This window comes from Eucyclogobius newberryi, unplaced genomic scaffold (assembly GCF_026437365.1).
Source record: "Eucyclogobius newberryi isolate DKJ021-1_F unplaced genomic scaffold, fEucNew1.0.hap1 SCAF_13, whole genome shotgun sequence".
Classification (NCBI taxonomy): Eukaryota; Metazoa; Chordata; class Actinopteri; order Gobiiformes; family Gobiidae; genus Eucyclogobius; species Eucyclogobius newberryi.
The window spans coordinates 33,564,677-33,588,304 of record NW_027315757.1 but is presented as its reverse complement, the minus strand read 5'-3'; the positions used below and the strand labels follow the sequence as shown (position 1 = coordinate 33,588,304).

At 45.5% G+C, this 23,628-nt stretch overlaps 1 protein-coding gene across 2 annotated transcripts in view; it reads left to right on the top strand.

Moving 5' to 3' along the window:
- tanc2a (tetratricopeptide repeat, ankyrin repeat and coiled-coil containing 2a) overlaps positions 1 to 23,628 on the top strand; it is a 29,691-nt gene continuing 6,063 nt past the window's right edge. Inside the window, exons 1-23 of one of the 2 annotated variants that reach the window (XM_072443661.1) lie at positions 1 to 69; positions 758 to 865; positions 6,663 to 6,802; positions 7,031 to 7,199; positions 7,487 to 7,792; positions 11,905 to 12,030; positions 12,106 to 12,345; positions 12,433 to 12,569; positions 12,832 to 13,063; positions 13,134 to 13,306; positions 13,935 to 14,015; positions 14,218 to 14,418; positions 14,691 to 14,825; positions 14,914 to 15,110; positions 16,663 to 16,771; positions 16,848 to 16,970; positions 19,453 to 19,590; positions 20,538 to 20,636; positions 21,117 to 21,308; positions 21,377 to 21,461; positions 21,711 to 21,844; positions 21,940 to 22,063; positions 23,426 to 23,601. In XM_072443661.1, coding sequence (XP_072299762.1) covers positions 9 to 69; positions 758 to 865; positions 6,663 to 6,802; positions 7,031 to 7,199; positions 7,487 to 7,792; positions 11,905 to 12,030; positions 12,106 to 12,345; positions 12,433 to 12,569; positions 12,832 to 13,063; positions 13,134 to 13,306; positions 13,935 to 14,015; positions 14,218 to 14,418; positions 14,691 to 14,825; positions 14,914 to 15,110; positions 16,663 to 16,771; positions 16,848 to 16,970; positions 19,453 to 19,590; positions 20,538 to 20,636; positions 21,117 to 21,308; positions 21,377 to 21,461; positions 21,711 to 21,844; positions 21,940 to 22,063; positions 23,426 to 23,601 — 3,486 coding nt within the window. In that variant the 5' untranslated portion in view covers positions 1 to 8. Of the gene's footprint in view, positions 70 to 757; positions 866 to 2,138; positions 2,681 to 6,662; positions 6,803 to 7,030; positions 7,200 to 7,486; positions 7,793 to 11,904; positions 12,031 to 12,105; positions 12,346 to 12,432; positions 12,570 to 12,831; positions 13,064 to 13,133; positions 13,307 to 13,934; positions 14,016 to 14,217; positions 14,419 to 14,690; positions 14,826 to 14,913; positions 15,111 to 16,662; positions 16,772 to 16,847; positions 16,971 to 19,452; positions 19,591 to 20,537; positions 20,637 to 21,116; positions 21,309 to 21,376; positions 21,462 to 21,710; positions 21,845 to 21,939; positions 22,064 to 23,425; positions 23,602 to 23,628 lie in introns of those variants that run through there. The other variant, XM_072443660.1, reaches the window with a different exon arrangement.

Below are 23,628 nucleotides of genomic sequence, written 5' to 3'. Positions count from 1 at the left end.
GTCCAGTCATGTTCCGGAACAGTCTGAAGATGCTCCTCGGAGGCAAAGGTCGCAAGAACACAACCAGTGGTGAGTTCATGTAGTGCAGCGGCTTTACTGCCTGTTCTGGGCTGTCGTGTGTGGTGCATAAATGTATCATATTTCATGCTTTTTTATTGCTAATGTTTCTAATGCACTTTTTTGTACATCATAAATTTAAAGTTGCATTTTGGGAAAATCTTGTCCGACACAATTCACACACATGTAGATACAGCACAGTTGTCTTTTGTTGCATTTTCCCTTTGACATGATGTAATTTATATACAATTTGTGTAAATAGAGTGTTTATTTGACCGTTATTATTAGTATTATTTTGTCTTGCGCTAGCGGTTTTTATTTTATTTTTATCTTTATTTTTCCCCTCCATTCCTAATTAAGAAATGAGAGATTTTGTCTATAGGAGTTTTTGTTTATAAGAGTTCTTCTATTAAGAGTGTTTTAAACTTCCTATAAGTTATCTGTCCTTTTCCTCTGTATCTACCTGCGTTGCAACAATGAAATTTCCCCAATGTGTGGACAATAAAGGAATATTTTATCTTATTTTGGGAAAATCTTGTCTGACACAATTCACACACTTGTAGATACAGCGTTGTTGTTGTTGTTGTTGTTGTTGCTGCTGTTGTTGTTGTTGTTGTTGTTGCTGCTGCTGCTGCTGCTGCTGCTGCTGCTGCTGCTGCTGCTGCTGCTGCATTTCCCTTTGACATGATGTGATCCTCAGGCGGCAGCAGCATCGAGTCTGACGGCTCAGACGCCAGAATAATGGAGGGATTCACTCAGTCACTGCCGTCTTCTCCTCTCCTTAATCTTCGGCTGACCAAGAGACCAGGTAAGAGCACTGCCCGTGTAACACGAGACACAAACAAACACGACGCAGCAGCACGTGAAGGAAATGTGAACTACATGCGTATTCTTTTTGCCATCATGTGTTTTGGCTTTGTTTTTATACCTTGTAAACATATATATAGTACATAATGTATATTGTACAGCTGGCAATCTTATCAGTGTACATATTTACTAACTTTAAAAAGAGTTTGAAAAGAGAACATCATTGTTTTTTGGTTTTTAACTTAATCATGATTCTCACTTACTAATACTGACTGTTACCAAGGTCCTGTGTTTTGTTTGTTTGAAGCTGGTTTGGGCCATAAGTGAGACAGAAGGAGATGCACAAGTGTAACCTAAGCCCATGGTTACACTGCAGCTCCTCCCCTTCCTCCTCCCCAGGGCTGAGCTGACACACTTCTCCTAAACATTAACATGTGTAGTCTCTCCCTGGGTCTCCCCTGTAGTTTCCTCTGTCAAAACACATGCTGCAATGTGGGACGCGGACCATCTCCACAGCTCCACTAACTCCACTAACTCCACCACTGCTCCTCCACCTAAAGGAACGAGCCGCTTTGCCCTTCTGCCTTCAGCCACGCATGAACAACCATTGAAAGATTTGTCACAATCAGATTATTTTATCTTGGGCTTGGAGACAACCCAAACAAGTAAAGATATGCCGGTCATTTAGCTCTTTCTATGCACAGTACACCAAACTAAGTCGAGGGAAGTATTACAACTACGGCACTAGTATTCTTCCCCCGCTGACCTCTTTAGATTTCAGTTTCTAGGTGAACTTTTCCTCGAATGCCTGGTTGTTACAGAGGACACAGCGTAGCTCCTCCCGTGGCTCATCCCGTCCCGTCCCTCTCGCTGCATGTCCCGTCCCTCTCGCTGCATGTGTGCGTGTGCAGTCGGGTTGGAGGAGGGGACTTTGTGATTTGCAGTGCAGTCAGACGAGGGAGGTCGCCTTTCAGCCTCGATATGGAAGTCCTGCTGTTGAGACCATAACTTTCTGAAGCCTTTGGACAGCGTTTTCTTGTGCTTTTGACCCACGTCATCTTTGGCAGAAATAGCTATACTTTTAAAACGTGCACGTCAGTGTTTTTTTTGTTCTGCAAGTTTTAAACTTCCTTGTGAGTGAAGAAGGATTTTTGGCTACATCATCTCTGTGCCGTGAGTTTAATACGGTTTTGCCCGTCAGTTCAAAGCTGTTTCAAACGCAGCAGTCGCCAATCTTTGTAACGTTGCTTTGCTGTACTTTCCGCTGTATCTAATAACGGCTTTTTTTGCTTTTTTTTCTGGTGGATTTTCCTTGTCCTATCACATTCTTGGCTCCCTAATCTACTCCCCCAATCCTTTGTACCTTTCAAAAAGGAGGAGCTCTGGACCAAAAGAAGAAAACACAGTTTGAACTAGTATTTGGAGGAAAACAATCAAAAAGTGATCAAAAAACTCTTGTGTACAATGAGTTCTCTTTAACTCCGCCGCTTCTTCAAAAACAACTTATCACACATTGGCTGCTAATTAGCCAAAATGGACTGCACAGCAACGATTTTAAAGGCTTGCACTCGCTCTAGAATTAAACTGTGCCGTCCTGACTGTTCCACACGCCGTCAGCGGAGACCGGAGGATGACTGCGGATGCTGCGGGGATGTGATGGCGACACACGTATTCGGTCAAGTTTGTTCGCTTCTGCAGTGCCTGCTGTTCTACGTGTGCTGCTGCCTGTCACATGACGAGAGCCCAGATCTGCACCGGGATTGGCTTGAATGCAGTAGCAATATAGCGGTGAATGGAGGAAGAACTGAACTGGAAGGTGGGCTTGACAATAAATTATTAATTATTACAGGTATGTAAAAAATGTACAACCGAGGAAGTCCTTTTTCACCTTGTTAGTCACTTGAAGTAGCTTTAAATTGTGAAACCTGCAATACCAGCGCCAGTCATAAGGGGGAACATATTCACCTTATTCCCCTCCGCGCACTGTTGTCATCTTTCTGCTACGCATCGGCACTTCTGCGGAAATTCCATTCATTTAATTGCAGAACGAGAAGTCTCACAAGTAAAATATCAAAGTGGATTCATTTTTGTAAAATGGTACATTTCCCTGTGCAACAGGTCAACGCTGCACTATTTCTCTGGGCGTCCTGAAAAGAGCTTTGTAATCCACCTGCCAAAAAATGCATAATTGAGAAGAAAAAAACATATAAGTTGCTCTGGAGGGTGAAATGCGGTTGCAAGTGTGAAAATAACAAATAATATCACATATAAGTCGCTCCAGAGTATAAGTATATGAGTATAAGTATAAGTCGCACCCCGGCCAAAACTATGAAAAAAGGTGCGACTTATAGTCCGGATAATACTGTAGAATGTATTTTCGAGACCGGCAGCTCTATATGAACTAATACTAGCACAATTCACGGCGTCAATAAGGTGCATTAGTTGAGGTCTCGGATTACTGAGAGCTTCTCAATATCCTCCATAAAAGTAAAAATGAGGTAAATTCCAGTTGAATGTGAGACAACTCCACTGACTTCGCCTGCTCTGCTCCGGCCGTGAGATCCAATAATATGGGTGCCTTTGTTTTATGGTCGGACTTACGCAGTCGTCAGGTCATCAAATCAATTTTAGACTTGCCAATGAAAAAGTCATTTGTCTTGCCAGTTGCCCACTGGTGGCCTCATTGCTTATTTATTGGTCCATCATCGTAATAAGTTTGGCCTTCCAATTGACAATGATATAGACTATAGGACTTCGCCTTTGGTGGAATGACCACATGAATCTTTGCTGGCCACACACAATCCTGCTGACAAATGAAACGCTGTTGGAGAATAACATACACCGATTTACACAATGTGCAGAGAAATATACAGATTTTATTCCTATTGGTCGCCAGGTCAAGTTTGGCTATTTTTCTATTAAAACAATAAACAAGAAATCTACTACGTTCCTAACTACAGAATGTCTTTATTTGATTTAGATGAAATTAAGGTGACTATAAATGCAGCTCTCAGCCTGTACAGTAACTAAAATAACTGAAAGAAAGAGACCAACATACCGTATTTTCCGGACTATAAGGGGCACCTTTTTTTTATAGTTTTGGCCGGGGTGCGACTTATACTTATATTTATACTTATATACTCCGGAGCGACTTATATGTGATATTATTTGTTATTTTCACACTTGCAACCGCATTTCATACTCCAGAGTGACTTATATGTTTTTTTTCTTCTCTATTATGCATTTTTTGGCTGGTACGACTTATTGTCCGGAAAATACGGTACATGTTTTCTCACGTTTTGTACATTCTTTCACTTTAGACAATTACGGCAGACGATTCTTCTGTGACCTTAACATAATATAGATCCCACTCACATAGACGTTGCCTGCAGATCAATCTAAATATTGTTTGTTCAGCACACAACCACAAACGTGACCTTTTGAAAACCGCTAAGCACAAAAAATACATCTGTACCAAAGTTTCACATAAAAACGAACAAAGAATATACGCAGTTTATGTTGTGTAGTCAGAAATCACAAAATGGAAGAAGTCGCTGTCTGTCTCTGATCCTTTCCACTTGATATTTGTCCGACTAAAAATGGCCAACGCACCCCGTCATTGGCTGACCACATGCATGTTTCTGCCTCTCTTTTTGTTTGCCTGGTTTTGCTCTGGGATGTTCCTGCCTCTGCTCCGCTCCGTCCAGAAGCCAGCCGTCCATAGCTGTAATTACAGAGACCGAGAATATGAGCTTTCATGCTGTGGCTGTGGCTTCTGTGTGCGTCGGAGCGCGCCAGCGTACGTCTATACTTGGCATATTTAGGTCATGATAGTGAATATATGAATGTGGAGATCAATCAGAGCGCCGTTCCACTGGGCGGTAGTTAGCCAGGATTTGTATGTATGCAAGTTCCTCCTTCACTTTGTTCTACATACTCGACTGAACTGATTCACTGATTTAACTTTATTTACCCATAATAGAAAGAGAGGCTTTTGAGTAACCATGGCAACAGAGTACATGGGTGGGGTTTTAAGATTACGAAGACTGAGGCAGAAATAGTTCAATCAAAGTTTGTGTTCAAAGTGTCCTCATGACACATTGTAGCTCCAACAATCTTTCATAATGATTGATTATAACTCAGATCTGTGAAGAGTTAGTGGAAAATAATGTGCAAAACAAATCAGTTCTACAACAACTAAAGGGAGGTTTTTAATGAATGAAGCTGGAGTGACGGTGGTGGATCTGTCTCCACCTCGTCCCTCTCAGGCTGTCACACATCACACACTCTCACACATTCTCAACTCATTTGTCATGTTAAAAAATATTATGAATGATATACTAGTACGTCTATAGTGCTAGTTTTAGATATTTTTAACAATTAAAATTGTTTTTTTCTTAGGAAATACTGCAGTACATCAAACTAGTTCATGTTTAAAGTTTTTTAAAATACTGCCAGTTGGATTTCTCAAAAGTAAGACTATGATCATATTTTCTTTTGACCAGTAGCTTAAAGCCTTAACCCCACAGCTCCTGGAACATGAAGGACAGACCAGCTCCCATCACACCACAGGACGCCCTTTGGATTGCTGCATCAAATATACATAACATTTTATAGATTTATAAAGTAGAGAGAAACTTGTACATTTATTAATAAAGAATACATATATACTTTTGCCAACACCTTTTATTAACTGTTATTTAGTCTCTGACACAATTTGTCCTTGACATCATCACATTACGAGGAGGCTCAAAAACATTTATTATTTTCTAACTTCTCCCCCCCCCCTTCCCCTCAAGGGTCCTTTTAATTGTGTCTCTGACACAATTAACTCATTCTTGAAAAGTTTGAAGTCACATCAGGACAATTTAGTGTTTTTTGTAACAAAATAAATATATATTTATGAAATGAAACCCAATTTCAGTCTAAAACTATGTTCACTTTATAGAAGACATTTTGTGCTGAGTTTAGGAGGAAGAAAGTCATTTGAAAGTGACAACACAAAAAATTCACATCTATGCTGGACCATGAGTGTCGCCCCCTGCAGGACACTCTGTCCCTAACCCAGTGACAGACTGGTCCACCCTCGCTGTGTGAAGGAGACGTTTCACAGACGTCTTTCCTTCTGCTGCTGTCAGACTCTACAACAAACACTGTGTTGGCCCTGAACACGTCACTCAGCTTCATAATCATGTGCAATACTGTGACATAATGTCAATCAATATTTTCTGTCCATATAATAGCTGTAAATAAGACTGGATTTTAAAAGTTATTTATAAGTTATGTTTTTGTTATAATACTTAAACTTTATTCGTCCCAACACAGATTATCTAATCTTATGACAAAATCTTGGTCAGGCCAAAACCCACAGACATTCATACAACTCAAATCAATCCGCAATTTGAGGATGTGCAACTGTCCAATCGCCAACTCTGCAATCATTAGGTGGAATAATGCTGTATTTGTATTCAAAATAAAAGCAATAAAAAAGTAACTCTCTAAAATGCATGGCTGTTTTTTTGGTAAGTCTTAGTTCAGTCTTCTCTCATGTTTATGCTCCAGGACGGGTTTGAAAGGAGAACTCTGAACAGAATACTACTTTTATATCATAAAGCTCAAATCTTATCACAATATTGTCACTAATCCTAACCCTTCGATTGTATTCCAAAATTGTGCAGCTCTAAAATTCACAAGCTTTCCGAAATATATTGAACATTGTAAGAAGGAATATATAATGAGAAAGCAGCTTATTCAATGGGCCACTAAAGCTTTTAACACGGGTGTGATGTGGTTTCCAGGTGAGGAGCAGGAGCTGGGGCCCCCGCCCTCGGTCGATGAAGCTGCAGACGCGTTGATGACGAGGCTGGGCTTCTTATTGGGGGACAAAGTCGTTGCACCAGACTCAGAGCCGTCTTCTCACTCCCAGGAGGACGAGCAGGTACAACAGCGCTCAGAAACACATTATGGCACTTAAACATATCACAAGTAGATCTACTGTTTACACGCTTTAACTCTCATTATTAACACCCAAATGACATTTCTTCTTGGCTCATACTACGCACTGTTGTAATTAAAGCGATTGAATGAGCCGTGCTGCTGCTCCTTGTCCCTCATTGTAATTCTCTATTGATTTATCACTTCCACTGTCTGCTTTTCTTCTCCCCAGAGGATCTCGCCATCGTCCAGCCTGGCCAGCAGCAGCACCTCCCCCTGCGCCACACTGCAGCCCCCTGCTGGAGGAGAGAGTAACAACAACAACAAGCATGCCCCCTCCAACTACCCCTCCGTCACCTCCCCCTCCTCCACACTGGACAGCAGGGACAGTGGCATTATAGGTGACATCCTGAATTATAATGGACAAAGTCATATTACATCTGTTATAAATTAATAGTTATTTATTTCAAATGTAGTGTTAGCTTGAAGAGGATTGGAAAATATGCATATTTATCAAGGGTTATTTATGTGTGTTTTTCTACAGTAAAAAAGTATTTATTGTTGAAAATTGTGATTTATTGGATGTATTTTTTAAAAAGATCGGGTCATTATTCTTTAGTATTGAATTTGAGTTTGACTTTGTGGTGTCGTGACAACATGACCTATAATTAAAACTTTTCTGCTGTAGCCACATTGACCAGTTACTCTGCCGAGTCAGCCGTGGAGAGACATGACAGTTGCAAGTACCACGGCAACGGTTTCCACGGCAGCAGTCTCAACCTCTGGCAACAGGGCGGCGGACGACATGTGGTGGCCTCTTCGTCCTCGTCCAGCATGGTGGCACCCAGAGGCGGGAATAACGGCTTCCTGTACAGAAACGACGACAACATGTCCGCCTCCACCTACAGCCTCAACAAGCTCCACCCAGACCGCTCCTCAGGCTCCACCCACTCCATCCCGCTCTACCTCATGCCCCGCCCCAACTCTGTGGCCGGTAAGAAGTGGTTGTTTGCGTGTGTGTGCACCTCTGTCCCATCAGAATGCTCCGTTTCCTGTTAGGAAGGAAATATATCACTCACTGTCACTCCATATGAGCAGAGTCCGAGTTTATGCTGCAGGATTTACTGCTATAAACTGTGGCCAACTCAGTCATCAAACTGGACCTGATTAATTAAAGTTCTGACTCGTCATATTGATGCTGGAGTTTAACATTAGTCAAATGGAAAAAAGGAGCCACACGGGCCTCTCTCGCTCGGCCCAGTAACTGCTGAAAGACTGAGCTAAACTCTGCATCTTTAAATATGTAAGTGGAAAAGACTAGTACACTACACTACACACTACACTACACTACACACTACACTACACTACACACTACACTACACACACTACACACTACACTACACACACTACACACTACACTACACACACTACACTACACTACACTACACACACTACACAACACACTACACTACACTACACTACACTACACTACACTACACACTACTACACTCTACTCTACACTACACTACACTACACTACACTACACTACACACTACTACACTACACTCTACTCTACACTACACTACACTACACACTACTACACTACACTCTACACTACACTACACTACACTACACACTACTACGCTACACTACACGCTACACTCACTACACTACACTACACTACACTACACTACACACACTACACTACACTACACTACACTACACACTACACTACACTACACACACTACACTACACTACACACTACACTACACTACACACACTACACTACACTACACTACACTACACTACACACTACACTACACACACTACACTACACACACACACTACACTACACACACACTACACACACTACACTACACACACTACACTACACTACACTACACACACTACACTACACTACACACACTACACTACACTACACACACTACACTACACTACACACACTACACTACACTACACTACACTACACTACACTACACACACTACACACACTACACTACACTACACTACACTACACTACACTACACACACTACACACACTACACTACACTACACTACACTACTCACTACACTAGACTACACACACTACACTACACACACTACACTACACACACTACACTACACTACACTACACACACTACACTACACACACTACACTACACTACACTACACTACACTACACTACACTACACTACACACACTACACTACACACACTACACTACACTACACTACACACACTACACTACACACACTACACTACACTACACTACACTACACTACACTACACTACACACACTACACTACACTACACTACACTACACTACACACACTACACTACACTACACTACACTACACTACACACACTACACTACACTACACTACACTACACTACACACACTACACTACACACACTACACTACACTACACTACACTACACTACACTACACACACTACACTACACACACTACACTACACTACACTACACACACTACACTACACACACTACACTACACTACACTACACTACACTACACACACTACACTACACTACACTACACTACACTACACTACACTACACTACTCACACTACACTACACTACACACACACTACACTACACTACACTACACTACACTACACTACACTACACTACACTACACTACACTACACTACACACTACACTACACTACACACTCTTCTTTAGTCGCAGCAGCTTCTCATTTCTTGTTCTTTGTATTTTGCTGCCAGTGAACTCAAACTTTATGACTCTATTACAACCGTATCAACTGCATCTCAAAACTATTTACTATCACTTACTACACAATTATATTGTGCAATATGGTTGCACAATGTATCACAAAATTATAGACATTGCGATATTGGTTATTGCAATAATGCATGTAATGCATGCTTTAATGCAGTAATGTTGAGACATATTTTAAAATTATGTTCAAGCAGATTCTTACCATATTTCATATGAGATTTGAAATGTTTGAGATGTTATAGTGACATCTGTTTCTTTAAAGACGCCATAAAACTTGTTGTAGTGCGGCTGCCTCATGTGTCAGGAGTAAAACCAGACAATTTTGCATATGGGACGTAAGAGTGTAATATTAAAAAAGGTCTGTAATATTAAATACCTTAACTCATTCATTAGCTATAAAATGTTATACAATGTAAATCTAGCATTACATCACATTTAGTAGATTTTTCATCCCTTCCCTCTTTTGTTGGCGCTTATAAAAAGTAGAACCCATGAGCGTTCCAGAGGAAGGAAGTGACATGTGCAGCGTTACAGTTCACACACACACACACACACACACACACACACACACCACACACAGGATACAGGGCACTTCACTCACTCAGAATGGATCTGGAGTTTGCATGTTTTCATTGGTGAGTTTTGGGAAATCTACCACTTCATTTTCTTCCACTTTCTTTTCTTTTTTCGGATTGTGGATGTTTGTGTGAATGGAAAGTGTTTCCATTTGAATGAGAATGCAAAGTTAGCTAATCTTGTTGTTAAATGCTCGGATCCTTCATTGAGCTTCAAAATCCTACTCTAAACTGAAAGTCTGGATACTCTGTATTGGATACTCGGGTACTCTGTATTGGATACTCGGGTACTCTGTATTGGATACTCGGGTACTCTGTATTGGATACTCAGGTACTCTGTATTGGATACTCAGGTACTCTGTATTGGATACTCAGGTACTCTGTATTGGATACTCAGGTACTCTGTATTGTGGAATGATTAACCAATTAACTTGCTATTCAATACTACATAATGTGTGTGTATTAAGTGCTGCTTTAAGAGTTCTGATCACTTATTGTCTAACTCAACTCATCATCTGTAACACGGTCCTCACACCAGGGATGTTGTGAACATAGACTCAGGGGTATGTAGGGTATGTAGGGTAGTGCTGTGGTTAATTTATTAATATCGTGATATATTGTGGCAAACTTTTGGACAATACATGTATCGATACAGATATGGGCATCGTGATACTTTTACAAAATAAAACAGAATAAAGTCCACGTTCTACACTTCTGAACCTACAGACTGCTGCATGTTAGGGTTGAATCTTAGGAGTTAAAAGTGTGACTTAATCATAAGACAGTTGGATTCCGATATTGAGGACAGTGTGAACATGAAATTCAAATGCAATTAGTTATTCTACTTAATCAAAACATAATTTTAACTTAAACGTACATTCCTCCTCCTGTGGTTTTTAACACCAGTTTTAACAGATATGAATCAGGACGTGTACCGTATCATCCCATTTTTTAATTGCCATATTGCCCAGTCCTTACTCTTTATTTATTTATATGTATTTATTTATTTATTTTGATCTTTACTTCCCCATCAGCATCGACAGTGCTGCGTCAGATACTTTTCCTGGGGTCTTTTTAAATTTCAACTACCAGTATAAGAATTCATGATTGTAAGCAAATATCTACAACTTACAATCCATTCAAATTATTTTTCACCGAAATACACCAAAACTTGCTGCTTAGATACTGTTCAAAACAAATGTAATACATTGATTACAGGTCAATGTGAGTTCATCATGCGTTTTCACATCGCTTTGTTCCTTTATATTGTGTGTCTGCACGGCTCCAACCATCACTGTACGTTGGCTCTGACTCTTTTTACATTTTGAGTAAAGCGCTGCCCTTCTGAATGCCTTGTAGAACGTAGATTGTGTTGTTGCGACGCTATAAAAACAACAAGTTGGTCAGTTGAGTTGACGTCCAGGAAGTGCTTCTGTGTCCCACTACTCGCAAGCCCTGGCATTTAAAACCTCTGTCATTGTCCTTTTACAGATTGTTAAATTTGTAAAGCGTTCAGCCGGAAAAAGCCTGTGTTGGCTCTTTGTTTACGTACTTCAAGGTCAATGCTAATAAAATCGGTCAAACAGACTCTACGGATGCGTGTAAAAGATCAACCCTTAAATCTGTTCTAACATTTGCATTCATTTTATCATTTTATGGTCTGGTTCACATTAGACACCCAAGCGCTTTATGCTTAAATGGGTTTGAGGAGAATGATACTGAACAATTTTAATTTCATTGAATCCAGCCACCAGCACTGCCCACCTTGAAGATCTGGCTTATCTGGACGAACAACAGAGACACGCCCCGTCCAGGACCTCCCTCAGAATGCCCCGACAGAATTCTGGGAGTCGTAGTCAACAGGAGCATAGAGGTAATCACATACATGGACCTGTTTTAAAAAGATTCACTACAACGATGTAATATTGATGTTGTTTTTCCTCTTTAGTGCGTTTTACTCCATCCCTCAACCTCAAGCCCTTTCACTTTGAGATCCCCGGGCTGGCCGGTGATTGGTTGTTCACGGGGAGGGAGTGGCTTTTCCAGGAAGTCGACGCCTGTCTGCGCAGCACGGATCCCGCTCAGAGCCGCGGCGTGGTCATCGTCGGCAATATGGGCTTCGGCAAAACGGCCATCATCGCGCGCCTCGTGGCTCTAAGCGCCGTTAATAACCAGAGCGCACCAAAATGTGGGAGAAAAGGACACCTGCACTTTGAGTAAACGTGTTTTATTAATGTATTTTGACATTTTATTTCCTCTAATGAATTTACTTTAGATGCTGAAAATGCACAGTTCTCCCACAATTCAATGGGACGAGGTGAAGGAGTGGATGAAGGACGGGAGGGAAGCTGCCCGGGCACTCCAGAGCTGAAAAGAAGACAAGAGGAAGCTCTGAGGAGGCTCGCGGGACAGGTACAATCGAAACTCCTCCAATGTCAATACTGTCGAGCGTATTAAGCATTAGATTAATATTTACTCATGAAGGGCAGATCATATCAGGGCTAGTCATTGTTATGATAGTAAAGTTGTTGTGTTGATACTAGACTCAAAACAAGGACAAAATTTCATACAGTATACAATAATAAGAAGTTGATAAATGTTCTCAAAAAACTTTCGAAAAATGTTCAATACTTCAGCCGGGAGTCAAAGCTTCCACGTCCTTGTCTGTGTGCAGGTGGTGTCCTATCACTTCTGTCAGGCGGACAACTGCCACACCTGTCTGGTCCCCGAGTTTGTCCACAACATGGCCGCCATGCTCAGCTCCAGTCCTCAGCTGTCCTCATACCGAGAGCTGCTCCACCAGTCGCCCCAGCTGCAGAGCATGCTCAACCTGCGCTCCTGCATCCAGGACCCGCACGCCGCGCTAGTCAAGGGAATACTGGAGCCACTGGACCTGCTCCACAGAGGTGCGTTCAGTGCCATTAGATGCATGTTTGACAAAGACCGTGCGGTGGCATTCGGTGTGTTTTTCTCCAGAGAGGAAGATCCAGGCTGAGCGGACGGGCCTCATCGTCCTGATTGATGGGTTGAACGAAGCAGAGTTCCACCGTCCAGACTACGGCGACACCCTGGCTTCCTTCCTCAGTCGGAACATTCATAGATTTCCTCCCTGGTTGAAGATCGTCACTACTGTCCGCACTGGCCAACAGGTACAAACCAAGACTATTCAATAATAAGTGTCTATTAATACGTTTACAGTGACAAAGTTAGTTAATTATACGGAAGTAAGTGAGTTGGCTAGCAAGGCAAGTTTTAGTTGTTGAGCGTAATTCATACACAAGGCAATTCAAAGTGCTTCACACAATAGAGAAAAAAAAAACATTAAAATCACAAAGACGCGACAGAAATCACAAAACAGTTTTAGTCATAAAAGAGAAGAGTGCAAAAAACATCTTTTCAATCATATGCCTAGCTAAACAAAACTTAGATTTGAACATTGCTAGAAGGTGATGTACTGTACTCAGGCTTTAGTATTTTAAAATGTGGACGGCCATTTTATTAAAAAATCTTAGAAAAAAAGGGAATATTATCATTCAAATTAGCATGCTGCGCGCTGATTGGTCGACAAAATTGGTGTGCTTTGCTCTGATTGGCTGCCAAACCGTGGTCTGGAGAATGCCGAAGCTACTCGTTTTTCGCCTAGTCGTCCCCCGCACTGGACGGAATGTTTTCAAATCTAAAAGCCTGACTGTACTTCATGTAACTACAGTTCCAGTTACGGTAGAAGTTTTGTTCTTTTCAATATAATGTAATTCTGTGCGACGCCTTCTTATTCAGGACATCACACAGTCTTTGCCTTTCCACCGCGTCTCACTGGACCAGATGGAGGAGAACAGCGCCATCGAGCAGGACCTGCAGGTGACACGGCCACTTCCTGTCTTCTCTCCACGTGTGCTTTACCCGCTGCTGACGTGTGCTTTACCCGCCGCTGACGTGTGCTTTACCCGCTGCTGACGTGTGCTTTACCCGCTGCTGACGTGTGCTTTACCCGCCGCTGACGTGTGCTTTACCCGCCGCTGACGTGTGCTTTACCTGCTGCTGACGTGTGCTTTACCCCCAGGGCTACCTGATGCTGCGGATCCACAGCAGCGCAGAGATACGGAGCAACGTGTCCCTGGGTAACGGTCGCCTGGACAACGCGGCCCTGGGCAAGCTCATCAGCCACCTCAAGAGTCTAAGCCGGGGCTCCTACCTGTACCTCAAGCTCACACTGGACCTGATCGAGGGCGGCTACCTGGTTCTCAAAAGCTCCAGCTTCAAGGTGCGGAATGGCTCTGGGAGAAAGGAATTACAATATATGTATAAATGGAAATGCGATACATTTGAATATCAACAGTTTATGTTGAGTTGAACTCAATCACTTTCGGTGGCAAACATGACTGACACTTTTGAAAGTATCCAATGACGGGGCCCTTTCTATTCTGTCAGAAGACATTAGGACTAACCAAGTGTTTCTTATTATTTAATCCTAATGCTATCAGTTTAATTACAATTGTAGCTACTCCGATTTGACTTGTCACTCTGGTCTTGAAGGTGGTTCCTGTGAGCCTAGCCGAGGTTTACCTGCTGCAGTTGAACATCAGATTCCCCACACAGTCGTCCTTCCAGAGAGTCCTGCCTCTGCTGAACATCACGGCGGCCTCTCTCCACCCGCTCACAGACCAGCAGGTACAGCACAGACGTCCTCACGGTCTTTCGCACACGTGACACGCTTGTATTTTACGATCAGCGCTTTTACCGCTCGCGTTTATTATAGCTGTTCGAGGCGGTAAATGCGAGCGCTGTGGCCGGGGGGACCTTGAACTGGGCGGAGTTTGCGCAGAGGCTGGACCAGCTCTCCCCGTTCCTGGTGTGGAGGAGCGACGGGGGCCGGATGCTGAAGCACGCCTCCTTCAGAGAGTGGCTGGTGTGGAGAGAAGAGGGGCAGGACGACCGCTTCCTCTGCGACCCCAGGTACACACGGGAACACTGGGGTACACACGGGAACACTGGGGTACACACAGGAACACACACGGGAACACCGGGGTACACACGGGAACACTGGGGTACACACAGGAACACCGGGGTACACACGGGAACACTGGGGTACACACAGGAACACACACGGGAACACCGGGGTACACACGGGAACACTGGGGTACACACAGGAACCCCGGGGTACACACGGGAACACTGGGGTACACACAGGAACACACATAGGAACCCCGGGGTAAACACGGGAACACCGGGATACACACGGGAACACCGGGGTGCACACGGGAACACCGGGGCACACACGGGAACACCGGGCACACACGGGAACACCGGGCACACACGGGAACACCGGGGTACACACGGGAACACTGGGGTACACACGGGAACACTGGGGTACACACGGGAACACTCAAAGGAACACCGGGGTACACACGGGAACACTGGGGGACACACTGGGGTACACACGGGAACACTGGGGTACACACGGGAACACCGGGTGACACACTGGAACACCGGGGTACACACTGGAACACTGGGGGACACACTGGGGTACACACGGGAACACCGGGGTACACACTGGAACACTGGGGTACACACTGGAACACTGGGGGACACACTGGGGTACACACGGGAACACCGGGGTACACACTGGAACACTGGGGTACACACTGGAACACTGGGGGACACACAAGAACACTGGGGTACACACAGGAACACTGGTTGGGGTACACATGGGAACACTGGGGGACACACGGGAACACTGGGGGACACACAGGAACACTGGGGTACACATGGGAACACTGGGGGACACACGGGAACACTGGGGGACACACGGGAACACTGGGGGACACACGGGAACACTGGGGGACACACGGGAACACTGGGGGACACACAAGAACACTGGGGTACACACAGGAACACTGGTTGGGGTACACATGGGAACACTGGGGGACACACGGGAACACTGGGGGACACACGGGAACACTGGGGTACACACGGGAACACTGGGGGACACACAGGAACACTGGGAGCGAATGAAGCAAACTGTGGCTACGTTTTGACCTGACAGTGTTGGGACAGGATGGATGCATGTTCTTTATTTAGTTCATGTTGAAGTTTTTATTTAATTTGTATATGATTTATCCAACAGAAAAAAGCTAAAACTAAATTCGACCGTAGTCTATTTTTTATTTTTTTTTTAAAGATTGAATTAAGTTGTATTTATCTTGATTTAAGTATATTTTGACTTTCTTGCCAATAGAAATAGTTACGGTAAGCTATATATTTTTGCTCATTTAAATATGAGCAAGGTTGTCAAAATATACCAAATACAAAATAAATACTACTTATTTCAAGTACTTTTTAACATATTCTCTATAGATGGACATTTTTCCAGTGTAAAATGTATGACATAGGCCTTCAGTGTTTTAGTTCCTATATTGTTCATCCATTTATAATCTGTGTCTTAAGTTATGTTCATTAATTTTTGGGTTATTGTTTTGCTGTAATTGTTGTAAATGTGTGTGTTCAGGAGCGGTCACACTCTGCTGGCCTTCTGGCTCTGCAGGCTGGAGGGCAAACTGACCCGGCAGCAGACTCTGGAGCTGGGACACCACATCCTCAAGGCGCACATCTATAAGGTGCACGAACCGCCCCGCACAGCTATACATCCAAACATCACAGCCGCAATAACCGTTCATCATCGTGCCTCCCCAGGGCCTCAGCAAGAAACTCGGGGTCTCCTCCTCCGTGCTCCAGGGGCTGTGGCTCTCCTACAGCACGGGCAGTCTGAGCCCGGCGCTGTCCTGTCTGCGAAACCTCTACACGCCCAACATCAAGGTAACGTTTTGACTGTGAGGCTGGTCGTGACTGTGAGGCTGGTCGTGACTGGGAGGCCGGTCGTGACTGGGAGGCCGGTCGTGACTGGGAGGCCGGTCGTGACTGCTGTGAGGCTGGTCGTGACTGCGAGGCTGGTCGTGACTGCGAGGCCGGTCGTGACCGTGAGGCCGGTCGTGACCGTGAGGCCGGTCGTGACTGTGAGGCCGGTCGTGACTGTGAGGCTGGTCGTGACTGCGAGGCTGGTCGTGACTGCGAGGCTGGTCGTGACTGCGAGGCTGGTTGTGACTGACTGCGAGGCTGGTTGTGACTGTGAGGCCGGTCGTGACTGTGAGGCCGGTCGTGACTGTGAGGCCGGTCGTGACTGTGAGGCCGGTCGTGACTGTGAGGCCGGTCGTGACTGTGAGGCCGGTCGTGACTGTGAGGCTGGTCGTGACTGTGAGGCTGGTCGTGACTGTGAGGCTGGTCGTGACTGCTGTGAGGCCAGTCGTGACTGTGTGAGGCCGGTCAGTGACTGCGAGGCTGGTCGTGACTGCGAGGCTGGTTGTGACTGACTGTGAGGCCGGTCGTGACTGTGAGGCCGGTCGTGACTGTGAGGCTGGTTGTGACTGTGAGGCTGGTTGTGACTGTGAGGCTGGTTGTGACTGTGAGGCTGGTCGTGACTGTGAGGCCGGTCGTGACTGTGAGGCTGGTTGTGACTGTGAGGCTGGTTGTGACTGACTGTGAGGCCGGTCGTGACTGTGAGGCTGGTTGTGACTGTGAGGCTGGTTGTGACTGTGAGGCTGGTTGTGACTGTGAGGCTGGTCGTGACTGTGAGGCTGGTCGTGACTGTGAGGCCGGTCGTGACTGTGAGGCTGGTTGTGACTGTGAGGCTGGTTGTGACTGTGAGGCCGGTCGTGACTGCTGTGAGGCCGGTCGTGACCGTGAGGCCGGTCGTGACCGTGAGGCCGGTCGTGACTGTGAGGCCGGTCGTGACTGTGAGGCCGGTCGTGACTGCTGTGAGGCCGGTCGTGACTGTGAGGCTGGTCGTGACTGCGAGGCTGGTCGTGACTGCGAGGCTGGTCGTGACTGCGAGGCTGGTTGTGACTGACTGTGAGGCTGGTTGTGACTGTGAGGCCGGTCGTGACTGCGAGGCTGGTCGTGACTGTGAGGCTGGTCGTGACTGTGAGGCCGGTCGTGACTGTGAGGCCGGTCGTGACTGTGAGGCCGGTCGTGACTGTGAGGCCGGTCGTGACTGTGAGGCCGGTCGTGACTGTGAGGCTGGTCGTGACTGTGAGGCTGGTCGTGACTGTGAGGCTGGTCGTGACTGTGAGGCTGGTTGTGACTGTGAGGCCGGTCGTGACTGCTGTGAGGCCAGTCGTGACTGTGTGAGGCCGGTCAGTGACTGCGAGGCTGGTCGTGACTGCGAGGCTGGTTGTGACTGACTGTGAGGCCGGTCGTGACTGTGAGGCCGGTCGTGACTGTGAGGCTGGTTGTGACTGTGAGGCTGGTTGTGACTGTGAGGCTGGTTGTGACTGTGAGGCTGGTCGTGACTGTGAGGCCGGTCGTGACTGTGAGGCTGGTTGTGACTGTGAGGCTGGTTGTGACTGACTGTGAGGCCGGTCGTGACTGTGAGGCCGGTCGTGACTGTGAGGCTGGTTGTGACTGTGAGGCTGGTTGTGACTGTGAGGCTGGTCGTGACTGTGAGGCCGGTCGTGACTGTGAGGCTGGTTGTGACTGTGAGGCTGGTTGTGACTGTGAGGCTGGTCGTGACTGTGAGGCCGGTCGTGACTGCTGTGAGGCTGGTCGTGACTGTGAGGCTGGTTGTGACTGTGAGGCTGGTCGTGACTGTGAGGCTGGTCGTGACTGTGAGGCCGGTCGTGACTGTGAGGCCGGTTGTGACTGTGAGGCTGGTTGTGACTGTGAGGCTGGTTGTGACTGTGAGGCTGGTCGTGACTGTGAGGCCGGTCGTGACTGCGAGGCTGGTCGTGACTGCGAGGCTGGTTGTGACTGACCGTGAGGCCGGTCGTGACTGTGAGGCCGGTCGTGACTGTGAGGCCGGTCGTGACTGTGAGGCCGGTCGTGACTGTGAGGCCGGTCGTGACTGTGAGGCCGGTCGTGACTGTGAGGCCGGTTGTGACTGTGAGGCTGGTCGTGACTGTGAGGCTGGTCGTGACTGTGAGGCTGGTTGTGACTGTGAGGCTGGTTGTGACTGTGAGGCTGGTTGTGACTGTGAGGCTGGTCGTGACTGTGAGGCTGGTCGTGACTGTGAGGCTGGTTGTGACTGTGAGGCTGGTTGTGACTGTGAGGCTGGTTGTGACTGTGAGGCTGGTCGTGACTGTGAGGCTGGTCGTGACTGTGAGGCTGGTCGTGACTGTGAGGCTGGTCGTGACTGTGAGGCTGGTTGTGACTGTGAGGCTGGTCGTGACTGTGAGGCTGGTCGTGACTGTGAGGCTGGTTGTGACTGTGAGGCTGGTCGTGACTGTTAGGCTGGTTGTGACTGCAGGTGAGCCGGCTGCTGGTCATGGCCGGGGCGGACGTGGACCACCGCTCGGACGTCCTGAACAGCGCTCCTCTGCTGTGTGTTCACGCGCATCTGGGACACAGCGACGCCGTGACTCTGCTGCTGGACCACGGAGCTCAGGTCAATATGATAAACCAAGGACCCATGTTTATAGATATTTACTTACTGTTTATGAATGAATTTATTATTAAATTATTATTATTATTATGTACATCCTTTTATCGCTACATAAATGACACTACTTGTTCTGTGAGTTTGCATAGTTACTAGTAAGGCAAGGCAAGTTTATTTGTAGAGCACATTTCATACACAAGGCAATTCAAAGTGCTTCACAAAACAGGAAAAAAACATTAAAATCACAAAGAAATGACAGAAACAGAAATACAATAAAATTAACTAAATAAAAAATAAAAAAACGCCTAGCTAAATCCAAATTTATCGGACCACATTGGCAGGCATTCCAGACACTCCTTCCCATATTTCCTATCTAAATAGTAGTTTTAGAATTGTAGATGATTTCTCTAAAGAAAGACCTTTTAATTTGAATAAATTTAAAAGGTGCTTTTTTTAAGCTAAAATTTAAAGGTGTAGGGTACTACCTCAAAATAGTACCAGATACATCTTTTAGTGTTTAAAATGTCAAATAAATAATAAATTAAATAAAAAAGGGTAACGTAGTAATAGGGCAAATGATCAAACTGTGATTTTGCTATTTCATGGTAAACCCGCCCACACACTTAAACATCTAACATTATAAAACTGAAACCTGATCTGATAAACTAATCCAAGAATCCAATGTATTTCAGAACATCTTTGCACAGATTACAGTTATCACAGAGTTATCACAGAGTTATCACAGAGTTATCACAGAGTTATCACAGAGTTATCACAGTTATCACAGAGTGATCACAGAGTGATCACAGAGTGAGACAGAATATTTGAGTTGTAGCCCTGACCAGTGCTGAACACAGTATGACTTTGTACATAGTGTTTTGTGTGTTTTTAGCGGCTTTAAGCACTGAACCGTACATGACTCTGACGTCGTCTCTTCCGTTCTCTTTTGTCAGGCGGATGCTCAGTCTAATGATGGGCTGACCGCTCTGGGATTTGCTGCTGCTGCTGGACATTTGGATATTGTGACTACGCTGAGTCAGCACAGAGCCAAGGTAACGCTTCTGCTTAGCACGGATTTCACACAATCCAAACCTCAGTGACCACACCTTTTCTTAACAAGACTGGAGCAATTCAAGTGGGGGAGAATCATTATTATCACTATTTAACTATATGTTTTGTTGGATTCATTTATGATATCCACATATAGAAATAGCGAGGGCAAAAGGGCCCCGTGTTTACAACGTTTCAGGCGCCGTGTTGATGCATGGAGCGTATTATAGTGGACCAAAAACACAAGCTCCTCGTGTATAAATACAACGGACTATAATATTTCTTCTAGCTTGCCTTCTCTACACATGACATAGTATTAATTGGGGCTGAGAGGGTTGAATCAATAATCAATGAATCACTAGTTTCCACTGCTCATGCCCGACACCGGTTTTACAGATACAGTCTCTGTCCTTATGATATAATAATGATGCTACACAGTTGGCTGTGGTTGTTCTGGTGTGAAAGTGTGTCTGTCTCCTCAGGTGGGACATGTGGACGGCTCAGGCCGGTGTGTGCTCGTCCTCGCTGCTCAGCGCGGACGTCTGGAGGTGCTGCACTTCCTGCTCAAATCTGCGGACTGGAACTGCACTACCTGCTGCGGCCAGCGGGGAGCGAAGCGAGCCCAGGCTCTACAGCAGGCTCTGACAGCAGGAGCCAGCATGGGACACACGGAGGTACAGTCACAGCAGCTGTGGGGACAATGTGAAGGAGTCTGTGTGTTACAGCAGATGCTTCTGTGCAGACGGTGTCATTTCTGCTGGAGTTACCAGAGGAGGAGCCGGACCGGCCTGAGGTCAACACGTGGGATAGTTTGTGGGGAGAGACAGGTAAAGTGCTGATCAAGTCAAATTCTAATTCCCATTCTTACTTCATACTGTGGAGGAGTCAAGGAGGGACTTGAAATGTCATAAATTGTCTTGTTTTATTTTCGTCCTGATTTTTTATAGTTTGTTTCATTGTACTCAATACTTGCCAAATTACTCATGAAAATAATTTCATATTGAAAATAAATGGCATGAAAGATTTGCGTGCAGACGCCTCAGATCAAAATCTAAAGTGCACAGCGTTTTTCTCAGCACTGACCGCTGCAGCGGGCAATGGCCGACTGGCTGTGTGCAGACTCCTGCTGGATCGAGGAGCCGCTGTGGAGAAGACAAACCACAGAGGGGCCGCCCCACTCTTCAGCAGTGTGAGGCGGGGCCACTGGCAGGTGAGGCCTCTGACACATGAGACTGCACTCTAAATGAGAGTATATACTGTATATACTGTATGTACTGTATATACTGTATGTGTCGTGTGGTGCAGGTGGTGCAGCTGCTGCTGAACCGTGGAGCAGAGGTGAACATGGCTGACCCTCAGGGTCGCACTGCACTCATGACGGCCGCCTCTGAAGGACACATGTCCACGGCACAACTGCTGCTCGACCACGGTACAAGTATAACACACGTATAACATGCATACAACACGCATACAACACGTATACAACACACGTACAACACACAAACAACACATATACAACACGTATACAACACACGTAGAACACGCAAAAAACACACGTACAACACACATACAACACGCATACAACACACACAACACACGTACAACACGCAAAAAACACACGTACAACACACACAACACACGTACAACACGCATACAACACACACAACACACGTACAACACACACAACACACACAACACACGTACAACACACGTACAACACACGTACAACACACATACAACACGCATACAACACGCATACAACACGTATACAACACACGTACAACACACGTAGAACACACATACAACACACGTACAACACGCATACAACACACACAACACACGTAGAACACGCAAAAAACACACGTACAACACACATACAACACACACAACACACGTAGAACACGCAAAAAACACACGTACAACACACATACAACACGCATACAACACGCATACAACACACACAACACACGTACAACACGCGTACAACACGCAAAAAACACACACACAACATGCATACAACACGCATACAACACGCGTACAACACGCGTACAACACACGTACAACACACATACAACACGCATACAACACACGTACAACACACACACATAACACACGTACAACACGCATACAACACATGCATAACACACGCACAACACACACACACATACATAACACACCCATAACACACATACAACACACACAACACACGTACAACACACGTACAACACACGTACAACACACATACAACACGCATACAACACGCATACAACACGTATACAACACACGTACAACACACGTAGAACACACATACAACACACGTACAACACGCATACAACACACACAACACACGTAGAACACGCAAAAAACACACGTACAACACACATACAACACGCATACAACACACACAACACACGTACAACACGCGTACAACACGCAAAAAACACACACACAACATGCATACAACACGCATACAACACGCGTACAACACACGTACAACACACGTACAACACACGTACAACACACGTACAACACACATACAACACGCATACAACACACGTACAACACACACACATAACACACGTACAACACGCATACAACACATGCATAACACACGCACAACACACACACACATACATAACACACCCATAACACACATACAACACACACACAACACACATACAACACACGATGATAAAACAATGGGACAGTAGTAAATATGTGGATAGATATTGTTTTATCTCTACTTAAAGACATGATTAATATAGAACAAAACACTGTCTGTGTGGTGCAGGTGCGTCTCTGGACCTGTCTGACCGGGAGGGGCTCACACCCCTGAGCTGGGCGTGTCTGAAAGGTCAGCTGCCATTGGTCAGAGAGCTGGTGGACAGAGGAGCTGACACCACACACGCTGACCGCAGTGGACGCACACCCCTGGACCTGGCTGCGTTCTGTGGCGACCCTGAAGTGGTAAATATCATTACTTTTGTCACTCTT